This window comes from Ornithorhynchus anatinus, chromosome 5 (genome assembly GCF_004115215.2).
Source record: "Ornithorhynchus anatinus isolate Pmale09 chromosome 5, mOrnAna1.pri.v4, whole genome shotgun sequence".
In the NCBI taxonomy this organism is placed as follows: domain Eukaryota; kingdom Metazoa; phylum Chordata; class Mammalia; order Monotremata; family Ornithorhynchidae; genus Ornithorhynchus; species Ornithorhynchus anatinus.
The window spans coordinates 50,093,278-50,107,679 of NC_041732.1; the positions used below are offsets into that span (position 1 = coordinate 50,093,278).

At 43.1% G+C, this 14,402-nt stretch overlaps 1 protein-coding gene and 1 non-coding gene across 4 annotated transcripts in view; both read right to left on the reverse strand.

Moving 5' to 3' along the window:
- TLN2 (talin 2) overlaps positions 1–14,402 on the reverse strand; it is a 488,673-nt gene that overhangs the window by 4,440 nt on the left and 469,831 nt on the right. For all 3 annotated transcript variants that reach the window (XM_029064739.2, XM_029064741.2, XM_029064740.2), the window contains one exon: positions 474–599. In XM_029064739.2, the coding sequence (XP_028920572.1) occupies positions 474–599 (126 nt within the window). The remainder of the gene's footprint in view (positions 1–473; positions 600–14,402) is intronic.
- MIR190A (microRNA mir-190a) lies at positions 12,751–12,828 on the reverse strand. The gene has a single exon (NR_034649.1). It is a non-coding gene; the product is annotated as a microRNA mir-190a (primary transcript).

A 14,402-nucleotide genomic window follows, 5' to 3' on the forward strand; every position in this document is an offset into this window, starting at 1 on the left:
AAAACCGATATTGAACAAGAATGGTCCTGAAACAAATGGGCACTGGAGAAGACTGTTTGGGTGCTGTTCAACTCAAAAAATTCAAAGAATGAAGCCCGCGCCAGACACCGAACAATGGCATGTTCAAAACCCCCACAGTGATACATACTCAGCCACCCACAAATAAAATGATTGTTTGGGACTTTAAATAGCCAAACGTATAATGGGATTCAACATGTCTTTTGGGGAGCCCAGTCCTTGCAGGGAGAGGAATGCTTCACTTAACAAGAACCATCTGGAGCCAAATGCTTAATTATGTTTGTCAGGTTTAAACAAACACGGTTTTTGGCCAATCCAATAAGTAACAGCTCAATAGGCATCCCCTAAATCAGAGCAGGCCCGCTTCAGACCTCTTCTCCGTCCCTTGAAGGCTCGTTAGACATGCTTTTCAGTTTCAAAACTTTCCACTACTCTGGCCAACCTTGCTTACCCACCTTCCCCTGGGCCACCAGCTCCCTTTGGGCCGCAGATGCTGACTTGACGAGGGCACTCGTGGCAGCTGCAATGGATTTAGCTGCTTCGAGGATCTGTTCTTCAAAATCCAAAGTCTCGTCTGCTTGCTATAATTAAAAGAGAATACTGTCACACACAATTCAATCTCACGGCGAGTGATTTCTGGATTTCCAGACATTCTCCCCCTCCCTCTGTTCCCCTACCTCGCTGTTCATAATCTCCCCCCGAACATCTTGTTAGGCTGACTGGACTTTGTTCTGAACTCAAGTTACGGCTTCTTTTTCTCCCCGCCCCCCCGATTCCAACATGGTAAAAGGTGACCAAACCCCTGCATAAATCTGAAAATATACATTTAAAGTCTCTCTCTCTCCGGCTCCAACAGGAACTTCCAAATGAACAAGGTTTAGGACTATGTTAGCAGATTCTAACTACAACCTAATTTAAAGGCTTTGTATAACGGGAGTCAAATGCACAACATATACTGATTAACTGCCCTGAAACAGCAGTCAGTTCCATCTTGAAAGACAATTATATCTCAAGGGGGGAAAAAAGTTAGTAACAGTTGAATTTCTGGATTGGGTGCCAGAGAAAACTACACAGCCACCTGAAGGAAGGAATACAATTAACACTATACATGCAGATTTTCAAAATGGAACTCGTATTCTAAATTCAAAGTTGCTCTGCTTTATGTTTCTGATGACAGCTGCAGAACAGAAAGTGCCATTTCTGGCCATTTAAACCTCTTCTCTAATCCTCTGGGCATGTCTCCACCCTATCTCAAAAAGGACAAAGCAAGATGTTGGGGAGGAGCTAGTCAGCATGGCCTAGTGGAAAGAGCACAGGCCTAGGAGTCAAAGGACCTGGGTTCCAATCCCATGTCTGTCACTTGCTTTCTGGGTGATTTGAGCAAGTTACTTCACTTTTCTGTTCTCGCTCTTACTTGGACTGTGAGCTCCATGTGGGACAGGGACAATGTATGACCTAATTATCTTGTATCTATCCCAGTGCTTAGAATAGTGCATGGGGTAAATGCTTAATAAATGCCACAATTATTATTTTTATTAAAATATGGTTGGACTCTTTCAGACATAAATGGTTCAACGAGTGCTGATTGTCTACCAGATCTTATAGCTGTGGGTAGAGAAGCAGCATGGTGTAGTGGATAGAGCATGGGTCTGGGAGTCAGAAAGTCATGGGTTCTAATCCTGGTTCTGCCAGTTGTCTGCTTGTGGCCTTGGGTAAGTCACGTCACTTCTCTGGGTCTGTAAAACGGGGATTAAGACTGTGAAACCTATTCAGGACACGGACTTTGTCCAACCCAACTTCCTTGTATCCACTCCAGTGCATAATACAGTGGCCGGCACATAGTAAGTGCTTAAAAAATACCATGTTTATGTATGATTATTATTAATAATGAATAGGGCTTTAAAGCTAGGTGTAGAAAAAACTCAAGCCAAAGCATTAGCTATGGAAAAGAAAATCACATTAGAAGAGCCCTCCTACAATCCTGTGTTCTTAGTAACTGGATACCAAACTAGCAAAGATGGTACATGAAATGCTGGGTTTTTATTGAGCTCTGTGGTTGCTAAAAGGGATCCCATAGATCTAGGAAATTCTTTATGTACTGTTAACAAGTTTTCCTCTTTAGGAATGGGATCCAATATGGGAATTATTTATAAGTATCTCTTCTCTCCAATACTTGTTCTTTTTCATCTCTCCAAGAGGATCACATTGAGATCTGAACTGTTTGGGACCAGTGAAAACTGAAGCCATGGTGGATTCAGGTTTTGGTGAAGCAAAAGGATCTGCTGTATACTATTCTCCCAGAAGGTTTTCCAAGAGAGAAAAGTTTCACAGACTGGATTCAACATAAGGCATTTTTATTTTATCTCACTGCCGACCCTTCGCCCACATCCTCCTCTAGCCTGGAACTCCCTCCCCCTTCATATATGGCAGACAACCACTCTTTTCACTTTCAAAGCCCTATTAAAATAACATCTCCTTCAAGAGGCCTTCCCAAGTAAACCCTCATTTCTCCTCCTCCCTCCCCTTCTGCATCAGCTTTGCACTGGCATTTGCACCCTTTATTCACCCCACCCTCAGTCTCACAGCACTTATGTACATAGCCATAATTTATTTCAATGTCTGTCTCCCCCTCTAGACTGTAGTCTCCTTGTGAGCCGGGTATGTGCCTACCAATTCCGTTGTATTGTACTCCCCAAGTGCTTAGTACAGTGCTCTGCACACGGTAAAGAGCTCAATAAATACCTCTGATTGATGGTTTGGTTCTTAGCCTAAAGGGACTAAGTTGTGATGTCTGTTAGTAATGGATTTAGTAGTGAGAAATAATCTAGTGCCCATGAATAAATGCTAAAAGGACTTTCAAGTTGGTGCTATTTACCAATAAACAAAAACCCCAGAGCACAAGGACAGGTTAGGAGAAGGCATTAATAAAGTGTGGTCTCAAGGCAGGTAGATACTAAACTGACCATTATTCACTGAGCACTTGGGCAGGAAATTCCATTTCTAAATAATTGGAGATCTAGCAGATTGCTTGAATCACTTACATTTCTAAAACAGAGGAAACAATTTTCTATGACTTAAATTGTGGGATGGAGAAAGAGAAATGAGAGCAAGGGGAAGAAGAAAATCCACTGGACTGCACTTCTGGTTTCTTTTCTTGGAAAAAGCCTAGGCTTTGAAAAACGGGCAAAGGCTTCTGAGATTAAAGACACCCAGCTCCAGGCTCTCTAACCACTGCTCAGCTCCTTACAGATACTATAAATAGTTTGTTTGACTTTTGTGCTTTCCTATCATCCTTATGCTTAGATGCTTCTGCACCTCATGTGTTGAGTTTCTATGCATATTTTTGCCTTGGGATTTTCCTATCCCCTCACTGGCACTCCACCAACTTGCCTGCACCTACCTTATTTCACTACTCTCCTACTACAACCCAGCCTGCACACTTTGCTCCTCTAATGCTAACCTTCTCACTGTTCACAGATCTCATCTATCTCACCGGCAACATCTCCACCAAGTCCTGTCTCTGGTCTCTCCATCCCTCTTCACATCCAAGAGACAATTACTCTCCCTGCTTTCAAAGCCTTATTGAAGGCCCATCTCTTCTAAGAGGGCTTCTCCGACAGCCCTCTTTTCCTTTTCTTCCACTCCCTTCTGAATTGCCCTGACTTACTGCCTTGATTCAACCCCCCTCCAAGCCCCACAGCACTTATGTACATATCTGTAATTTTATTTTATATTCACCCCTGACTCCCCCTCTAGACTGTAAGCTCATTGTGGGCAGGGAATGTGTCTGTTATATTGTTATACTGTACTCTCCCAGGCACTTAATACAGTGCCCTGCACACAGTAAGCGCTCAGTAATCACAAATGACTGGTTTGTAAGCTGCTATATATCCTTAGTGATTCTCCCAGCTATTCCACCTGGGCTCACCACAGAGCAGGTACTAGGCATATCAAGGACTGAATAAACTTCTGTAATTGACTGAAACCATTTGAAAGTGCAAGCTTCTTGAGGACAGGTACCATGTCTTTGCTTTTATTGATCTCCCTCAAGCCTCGAGTACACTGCCCTGCATATAGAAGACACTCAGTAAACAGCAATGGTTGATGAACGTTATTCCTGAAATTAGTGAATAAGTATCAAGTCCTGGATTCAGTTTCAGGAAAATCTCATTCTATTCCTCATTGTACCTCAGAAAGGATCATAAACCCACAGACTCTGACACTATCCTCAAAACAGGAAGGGTTCAGAACCTATCACATTTTTTCGCATAATTGTCTCCACTGGGTAATCTTCTCCCTCCCCTTACTTTTGAGGAGGAAACAAAAGATCATTTTTGTAAGCAGTCAAAGCGGTGTACACTAGGGTAGGAAGAGGAAAGGGGTTAAAATGTACTAACTGCACAGATTCAACTGAGCCTCTGGGTAAGAAGAAAATAAGGGTTGGCTTCCCTAGGGAGGAAGTTTCTTCACTGAGAGTGCAAACTTCAGGGTTGGAAGAGGAATAGGGAGGAGAGGGTTAACTCATCACCATCAGTGATATCTATTGAGCATTTACTCTGTGCAGAGCACTGTACTAAGCACCTGGGACATTATCCTTGACTCGACTCTCTCATTCAACCCACATATTCAATCTGTCACTCAATACTGTCAAGTCAACCTTCACATTGCTAAAATCTGCCCTTTCTTCTCCAAACTGATACCACTTTAATCCAAGCATTTATCTTATTTCACTTTGATTAGTATATCAGCCTCCTTGCCTCCTGTCTCTCCCCACTCCAGCCCATGCTTCACGCTGCTACCCAGATCATTTTCCCACAAAAACATTTTGTCCACGTTTGCCCATCCATCTCCGCATTAAACAGAAACTCCTTATGATAGACTTTTAGGCACTCAATCACCTTGGCCCCTCCTATCTTACCTCACTGATTTCCTACCACAACCCAGCCCACACACTTCGCCTGTCTAATGCCAACCTACTTACTGTGCTTCATTCTTGTCTAACTCGCCGCCAACCTCTTGCCCACATCCTACCTCTGGCCTGGAATGTTCTCCCTCTTGATATCAGATGGACGACAATTATCCCCACCTTCAAAGTCTTCCTGAAGGCATATCTCTTCCAAGAGGCCTTCCCTGACTAAGCCCTCAAATCCTCTTCACCCACTTCCTTCTGCGTCATCTTTGCACTTGGATTTGCACCCTTTATTCACCTCTCCCTCAGCCATGCACTTACGTACATATCCGTAATTCATTCATTTATATTGAATATAAATGAATATCTGCCTCCCCCTCTAGACTGTAACCTCTTGGTGGGCAGCGAACGTGTCTACCAACTCTGTTACACTCTACTCTCCCAAGGGCTTAGTACAAAGCTCTGAACACAGTAAGTGCTCAATAAATACGATTGATTGATACAACAGAGTAGGTAGACACATTCCCTGCCCACATGAACTTAAGGCCTAGAATGCCTCACTGAATGCAGTCCTTGGGAGAGTTCTATTACACGCAAGTGCCCTCTTATTCTTCCTTCTACCTGCCTTTCCAGTGCCTTTTTCTCCTGATCCTCTATTAATTCCCCTTGCAATAACCACTCCTCTCTTTTGTGGTTGCAAAAATTAGGCAAAACGTGGGGGCAATTATGCAATTAAATTCAGTATAGACAGGGCTGGGCCTCAGAAATGGGTGGTGGGGGAGACACACAGAAACTGTGAAGGGACCTGCTTTCGTTTAATGGATTTATTAAGCACTTACTATGTGCCAGGCACTGTACTAAGCACTTGGGTAAATACAAGCTAATCAGGTTGGACACACTCCCTGTCCCACACAGGGCGCACAGTCTTAATCCCCATTATACAGATGAGGTAACTGAGGCACAGATAAGTTATGTGACTTGTCCAAGGTCACACAGCAGAAAAGTGACAGAACTGGGATTATTATTCTTATTCTTCTATCTTGCTGAAAGCTACTTTGATGAGAAGTAATAAATTCCCACTTTAAGAAAACATTCAACAACCCAGCAGGGAACGCAGATTTTCATATCTGCTACATGACAAAGAATTTCCAGTGTAAGAGTGAAATGGGAACCACAACTATAGAGGTCAGAGTTCAGTATTTACAGATGTTATGACTCTGATGGAGAAGTATGGTGTCCTGAAAATAATTCCTCACCATAAGCCTCTGCCTTCTCAAGATAATGCTGGCTGGAACCTTCTGGTAGGAGATAAGAGGGAAATTAAGATGGAGAGCTGAACACTGAATGCCAAATGTCGGTTTCAAAAAATGAGAAATATCAAGTCAGTCTGCCCATTTCCCGGCTTGCCTGGATAAAGGATGACAAAGATTTATGACTTTGATAATAGAATAAGTCATGTCGGCAGATACGATTCAGTGCTCTGGGAGAAGGATAGGAACAGACCTTTTATTCCTAGAACTTCAGCTTCCCACATCCAGTTTGGCTGTGGCTTTCACCAGGTTTGAATAGGATAGAAGAAGAGAAAAAGGCCTCGGGTCATAATAATAATAATGATTGTAGTATTTGTAAAGCACTTACTATGTGCCAGGCACTGTACTAAGTGCTGGGGTGGATACAAGCAAATTGGGTTGGACGCAGTCCCTGTCTCACATGGGGCTCCCAGTCTCAATCCCCATTTTATAGATGAGGTAACTGAGGCCCAGAGAAGTGAAGTGATTTGCCCAAGACCACACAACAGACAAGTGGCAGAGGTGGAATTAGAACCCATGATCTTCTGTCTCCCAAGCCTATGCCCATGTCCACACCATGCTGCTTCCCCACGTCATAGACTCATTAGTTCTTGGAATTTATTTGCCTAGGACTCTGCACACAGTAAGTGCTCACTTGCCCAGCATATGAACCACTGCTGCTGCTAGAGTCTTCAGTTGGATACCATGCCTGGACCCCGGTCCAAGCATGAAAACCCCAGGCCTGAGGACCTGATCAGAGGAGAACTGATCATAGTGCTGGTGGTTTTACATGGCATCACTCCAACTCTCTCTTCCCTGCCACCGTGTTCCCAGTGGGGCAGCAGGGGCACCAGTTGAGAAGGTGGGCAGGTGGGCAGCATATAATGAAGCGTATGCAAAAAATTTGATGTCCAAACCCACGTAGCACCAAAGTGAATGAGCGCAGCTCGGTGCCAATGCTGAGTTGAAACACCAGGCGAACAGGCGAACGCTGCAGGGTTTGTATTACAAGCCAAGCGACTGGGAGTGATTCCAGTTATGCAGCCGGCCCAGCACTGAAACGTTTGTTTTTCAGCTAGGTCTTTTAGACAGTGTCTGCTTCTGGTGCTCTTCCAAGCACTCAGCACAGTGCCCTGTACATGGAAAGGGCTCAAGAAATACTGTTGACTGATTACTCAACACGATGAAGCAGACCAACAACAATACGTTCCCTCAACTTAAACCCAAACCCCAAGTGTAGGTTGTTCCATTTAAAAACAATCCCTGTTTAATGATATACCAGGCCCGTTTCAATACATCACCAAAATCTGAGATGACACGGGATCAGTCCTGCATCGTTTAAAACTTATTAATTCAATAGGGCTGAAAATCATTCGGTTGATTTCTCGATTAAATTATTTTTTATATAGGGGTCTGTGATTTGGCTACTTTTTTGTACCCAGGGATGTTTTGTGTGTGAATATTTTAATCTCCACTACTTACATTTAATCAATCAATAGTATTTATTGAGGGCTTACTGGGTCCAGACCTCTAGACTAAATATTTGATGAGAGAGTACAAGCAAGATAAAAGACTCCCGACCCATTCAGATGAAAATCTCTTAAAACTAGACACTCCAAAAAAACTGGATGCCTTTAAGTGACTCAAAGGGCCCGACAATGTCATTTTCAAGTCCACCTACAAGGGCTGCTTCTCATTCACATCTACTTCAAAGCAGCTTGCGGAGGTCAGCGTCTACAGAGATAAATAAGCACTGTTACCCCTTTCCTTTGAAGCCCACGCCAGGGTTACCTGTCTATCTCTTGGTCTTTCCCCTAGGGAGCAGTCCACCCTTCCACCCAAGGGCTCTGCCACCTCCCAAGCCTGTCCTTTCACCCATTCAAATCTCATCCAACTCCCTAGACCGTAAGCTCCTTGTGGGCAGGGAACATGTCTACAAACTCTGTTACACTGTACTCTTCCAATAAAGCGGATTGCTCAGCGGAAGCGCTCAGTAAATATGACTGGTAGATAGAATCAAATCACTTCCTCCCAACACTGAGTCACTGCCCACTGCGTAGGGTCAGTGTTGCTCTGGGCTGCCCAAGATCTGCTGCTCTCTGCCCTCCACCTTGCCCCTTTACACCCTGGCATCATAGGTGGCACCTTCCACCCCCACTTAATCCTAACCCCGCCCTGCAAGACCGGGAAAGAAGACGCCCTTCCACCCTCACCCGGAGAGCAAAGATTATTTTTCACATCATTAGCCAAGAAGATCATTTGGCTGCTGCCCAGCTCAACAGGCAGTTTATTGAGGTTCAGTTAATATTCGCTCTTGCTGCTAAGCACCCATCTTTTACTCTGACCTCCAGCCAGACACAAAGCTCTGTATTCCATTTCACTAAGTCATGGTTTAGAATTATGCTTTAACCAAGGTCCCAACAGCCCCAAAGAATGCTCATTCAGAGAAGGCTGGCATGGTGGACGAAAGAGGCAGGGGCTCCCTTTCCAACTATAAAACAATCAGCCTATTTGATTGCGTCTACAAGCATCAGAACATTCTTCCCATTGGAAAGCAAGTAAACTCTCTTCCGTGCAAACTGTAAAGGGGTGACAGCCTGAGTGATCACCTTCGGAGCATAGCTGATTGTTACAAATTCAGGGATAACTGTCACAGAATAGTCATCTTTGATGTGTTCTCAATCACTTTATTCAGTTCTTAAATTGATGACACTGCATCAGTTAATTGGAAGTCCTAAGGGATTCTCTCACATTATAGACTGGAAAGAAATAACCTTAATAAGGCTTAGATTGAGGGAGTAGAATCAGAAAGGAAAAAATCACAAATGTGGATCTGTACTTTTTAAGCTCTTGATATTCACCCCACCATCAGCACCCCCAGCACTTACTCATGTATCTAGAATTTATCTATATTATGTCTGTCTCCCCCTCTAGATCATAAGTCCCTTGTGGACAGGGAATGTTTCTACAAACTCAGTCGTATTGTACTCTCTCAAGTACTTCAGACTGTAAGCTCGTCTCTAGGCTGAAAGCTCATTGTGGGCAGGGAATGTGTTGGTTTATTGTTATGCTGTACTCTCCCAAGCACTTACTACAGTGCTCTGCACACAGTAAGGGCTCAATAAATATGACTGACTGAATGAACGAAAGTACTTAGTACAGAACTTTATACAAAGTAACTACTCAGATACCACTAATTGATTAAAAAAATCATTCATTCATTCATTTAATAGTATTTACTGAGTGCTTACTATGTGCAGAGCACTGTACTAAGCGTTTGGAATGTACAATTCGGCAACAGATAGAGACAATCCCTGCCCACTGACGAGCTTACAGTCTGATCGGGGAAATAATCATTATTGTATTTGTTAAGCGCTTAACTATGTGCCAGGCACTGTACTAAGCGCTGGGGTGGATACAAGCAGATCGGGTTGGACACGTGGGGCTCACAGTCTCCATCCCCATTTGACAGATGAGGGAGCTGAGGCCAAGAGAAGTTAAGTGACTTGCCCAAAGTCACACAGCTGACAAGTAGTAGAGACGGAATTAGATCCCATGACCTCTGACTCCCAAGCCCGGGCTCTTTCCACTGAGCCACGCTTAATCCTGAACATCTATAGGAGGAAACACACATGTACCCACAGTTGCCTTTGTTGGAAACAGAATACTGGGGCCCCCTATTCTGACCCCAAACAGCACTTTTGACTTTTTGATGAGAACTTCTTGATGGCAACAAAGGGAGAGCCATTTTGCATCAGCAAGAAATATTTCTAGGTGGGATTAGCAAGGTCAGAGGGGCTGAGGCTATTTACAACCTTGGCTGATAATGGTAAGAACTTTCTCGGGGATCCATGCTATTGCACCCCAAAATGGCTCTGGTAGTTTGCTACCACCAGAAAGCACAGGAAGTACCCAGGGTCTTTTTTATGGTATTTAAGCACTTACTATGAGTCAGGCACTGTACTAAACCCAGGCAGATACAAGCTAATCAGGTTAAAGATAGTCCCTGTCCCACATGGGGCTACAGTCCTAATCCCCATTCTACAGATGAGGCATTGAGAAGCAAGTGACATGCCCAAGGTCACACAGCCAGAAGGGCTCGTTGCTGAGGTTTGGGAGAATGCCACATTCGCACTGACCCCTGAGAGAGCCAACTCTCCAAGATAATAGGTTCCATGGATGTGGGTTCCTCGGGTACACTCTGATCATAAACAGATCACCAATACTTTTCACTATGTTCCAGTTTATATCACTGGGCGTGTGATTGACATCTTAGGCAAAACAATTTCTTCTCTGGGAGGGGACCCAAGAAATGAGCTGTTTCCTGGCTCTAGAATAGTCTAGGCCTTTCCTTCTCTATACGAAGGGTTACCTTACCTTGGGCTATCACAGGACTAATTTTAATCTGCCTTTTAAATCCTAGAAACTATCAAGGGATGAAAGTTTACTCCCAGGTTCTCTGACTGTAATTTTCTGTTCTAACCCAATCTGCTATGCTGAAAAACTTCAAGTGAAATTACAAACTAAAACCTAACAGATTAAAAAAAAAGTTCCTCTACAAATGCATTCAATTTGGCTTGTATTTTCACCATATTTAAAGGCAGTAGTTCCTTATAGTTCAGGGTATGTGGACGTGATAAAAGGTACAACACTTTAATAACAGGAGCTTTTGGACAAAGCAGATTTATTCATCCATAATGTCCCTTCAACCAAAGTTCAGTGCTGAAACAACTTCACTGGGCTTAAGAATGGCAATGGTGCAACTAAGAAATCATTTTAAAACAAAAGCATTGCAAGCTGCCTTATTAGAGGCTCTCCAATTTTTATATTGGCTAATGAAAACATATAACACAGATACGGCCAAACTCTTTCTGCCTGAATGTACATCCCTCTAAGCTCATTTATACCCTACTATTTTCCTTCTCTGTAATTTCATGTCTGTCTCCCCCTGTAGACTATAAGTTCCTTGTGGGCACAGATCATGTCTACCAACTTTATTACATCATACTTTCCCAAGTGCTTAGTACAGAATTCTGTATATAGTAAGTGTTCAATGAATACCATTGAATACGTGTTTAGAAGGCAGCAGGTCTTATGGAAAGAGCATGAATCTAGGAGTCAGGAGACAGGGGTTTTAGTCTCAGCTCTGTCTCTTGCTGTATGACCCTGGGCAAGTCACTTAACTTCTCTTTGCCTCAGTATCTTCATGTGTAAAATGGGGACACAACACTTCTCCCTCTCCCCTTAGACTGTGAGCCCTATGTGGGACAGGGACTGTGTCTGATTTCACTAAGTTTATCTTCTCCAGAGCTTAAGACAGTGCTTGGCACACAGTAGATGCTTAACAAATACCAACATTATTATTGTTCTTACTTTAAAACACACGACTGGAGATGTGGATGTATATATGATGTACAAATACCAACATTATTATATGATCGCCTAACAATCCCATATGTCACATTATGCAAGGAGATGGCAGTTCCGGCTATCTTTCTGTCGTTTCTACCCTGTTGCTGATTGATTTATGTTGTTAATATTCAGATTCTTCCATCTTTTGCCTTTTACAGCTATTCCTGCCTTACCAAACCAGATTCCATTTCATTTCAGGGAGACCACAGAACTGGCTAGAACTCAGAACTCCTTGAACATCACAATATTTGAAAGAGTCAGAGCAGACACCATCCTGGTGAGACTGATGTGCACAGGCAAAACAATCCATAACCAAAACCTTCTGTTACATCAAACTAGGCTGCGGTATTAGATGGTTTAGTTTTATTCAAGACCTGATAAATATCTGCTAAATGACAAGGGCAATGAATTAGTGTGAATGAATGGGCCTTAATAAGTAAAATTTCTAGACCCAGTCCTGAAAAGGTCTACCCACTGCAAGCTTTACGTGATTTATCATATGGCAAAAATCAGTCCTAATCAAGAATCCAATGAAGCTCTATCACGGTCATTGTATCAGTAGACCTTCCTGCCAATTTTGTACAAATCACATACAAACAAGCCACTGCTTGCCATTAAAAGGAAATTTACACACTTGGCTTGGTTGATGACGTCCCTATATTTTTTGGCTGGCTACTATAAATCCTTTCTTCCAGAAACTAGGGGTTGAGGTCCAGAGGCCAAAGGAACAAAGACTGAAATTCTTTTTTTTTTTTTGGAAAAGGTTAAAACCCCCCCACGTTTACCCTGCATCCTAAGCGAGATACAGGTGAAATGGTCCTTATCATCTGTTTCGGAGACACAGCCCGGAGGATTAGTTACTGGCCAAAGCTGTCCAACAGCCCATCAACCACCCAGAACTACAGAGCTCTGAGTATCATATCATTTGTGTCCTCTACAACCACCTCACCGTACAGATACAATTTCCAAGCACAACTCTAAGAAGTGGAATCATTTATTATAGCTATAAAAGAAAAGCTTCAATTGAGAGTCTGCTTGAAGTCTTCTAAACCTGCTTAGGAATTTCAAGTTCTCTTCCCTGTTGCCTTATATGCTACTTTATGAACCCCCGGAGACAGGGCAAGACACTGTAGGAATATGTTTGATATATAGTTGGATTAAATAACAACCTAATATATCAAACATATCACACAGAGGCCTGCAGAAAAGGCATCCAGGTTTGATTGAGCTTGCAAATGGACACAATATTGAAGGCTACAACAGCAGGGAAAGGTCATCAGCTGCTAGAGATGTATAACTCCTTTACCTGTCTTTGGAGGCATAAGCCTATCTGTGGGTGTGGAAACAGAACTATTAGCAGGAATAGGGTACACGCACCAAAGCTCTCTGCTGTTACATCTGGCAGTTGCAATTCCAACAAAAAGGTTAATTCAACAAAGCACAGATTCTCTTTGTCTTTTTCTTCTTCTGAATACTCAACTGCAAAGAGGATTTTACAAACGGGAGCTGGGCTCAGATCCCAGGTAACATCTTCATGAACCATGAACCACTCCACATTGAAAACAAGCAAATAGGAGGACAGAGCAGGAAATGAGCATTTAACCAAAGCCAACCTCCTCCCCCACTCCTAAAGGCAGCTCCTACAGGGGAAATGGTGGGCTGCGTGTGTATGAAGAAATATCACCCGTTAGGACCTCTTCAGGGCTTAGCCATTCAAACATATCACACATGTTCTTCCATGAGCCCTGAAAATCCATCAACGCTTCCTAACAAGTGTGTGGATATTCAAAGGGAAACAGCATTATAGCATCTGCTAATTAAACTCTTCCTGAAAACCCATGGACTCAAATCAAAAGAGGGAAGAATTCAGAGAACAGAGAAATCAAAATGGGCCTCTCTTTCCCACCCTACAAAGCCCCCAAAGGGTCTTTGGTTATGGTATCCACTGGCCGAGTATTTAAAGGTCTCTCACTTGGGAAAGGTGAGAGTCTGTTTTATCTGAAACTTCTTTCAAAAAGGTATAATGACTGCTTCCCAAGGCAGACATGTGGGTATTATGGTTTAGAATGAGAATGCTGAAAAACAATTCCACCAATAGCTCGGTACATGCGGTGGATGGAGAAGGAAGGTGTTGTCCTCCTCTATTTTGGGTGGGGGGAGGGAATAAAAATTTCCTCTTCCTGATTAAGAGGGTCAACCTCATGGCTGAAACATTCTTTGTAATAGGGACTTCTGATCCAAAAGACACCAAGAAGCAGAGGTGAAGAGAAGCAGGAACCCCAATTAGCTTGGTAACTTAAAGTCAGGAAATATTAGCTTCAGACTGAAAATGAAATGGCAGCATCTCTCTATGGCTCTGGGAAAGTTAACTGATGGAGACAGAAGTCCATGTCTCCCATCACCATGGTCTCAAGTGGTCTTGGTGGCATGCTTACAGGGGCAAGTAGGACTGAAAATGCCCACAGATGGAGTCTCCTTTCAAAGTGAGTCCACATCCCGGGCTTAGGTTAAATTGACAGAGGTAGCTGCCACTCAAACTGAAATCGACCGGAGTTGGGTCTCAAATGCCATGACATTCAAGTCCAAATGTCTTACGTTCAACCAATCAAATGAAATGACACATTAAGGGAACACCAACTGGGTGCATGGAAGCTTGGATTTCAAATCGGAAGCATCAAAATACTGAACAACTTTGCAGAAGAACAAAGGGAAAGAGAACAGAGCAGGTGGATTTTGAAACACACTAAAATTGAAATGATAAATTAACACCAGGT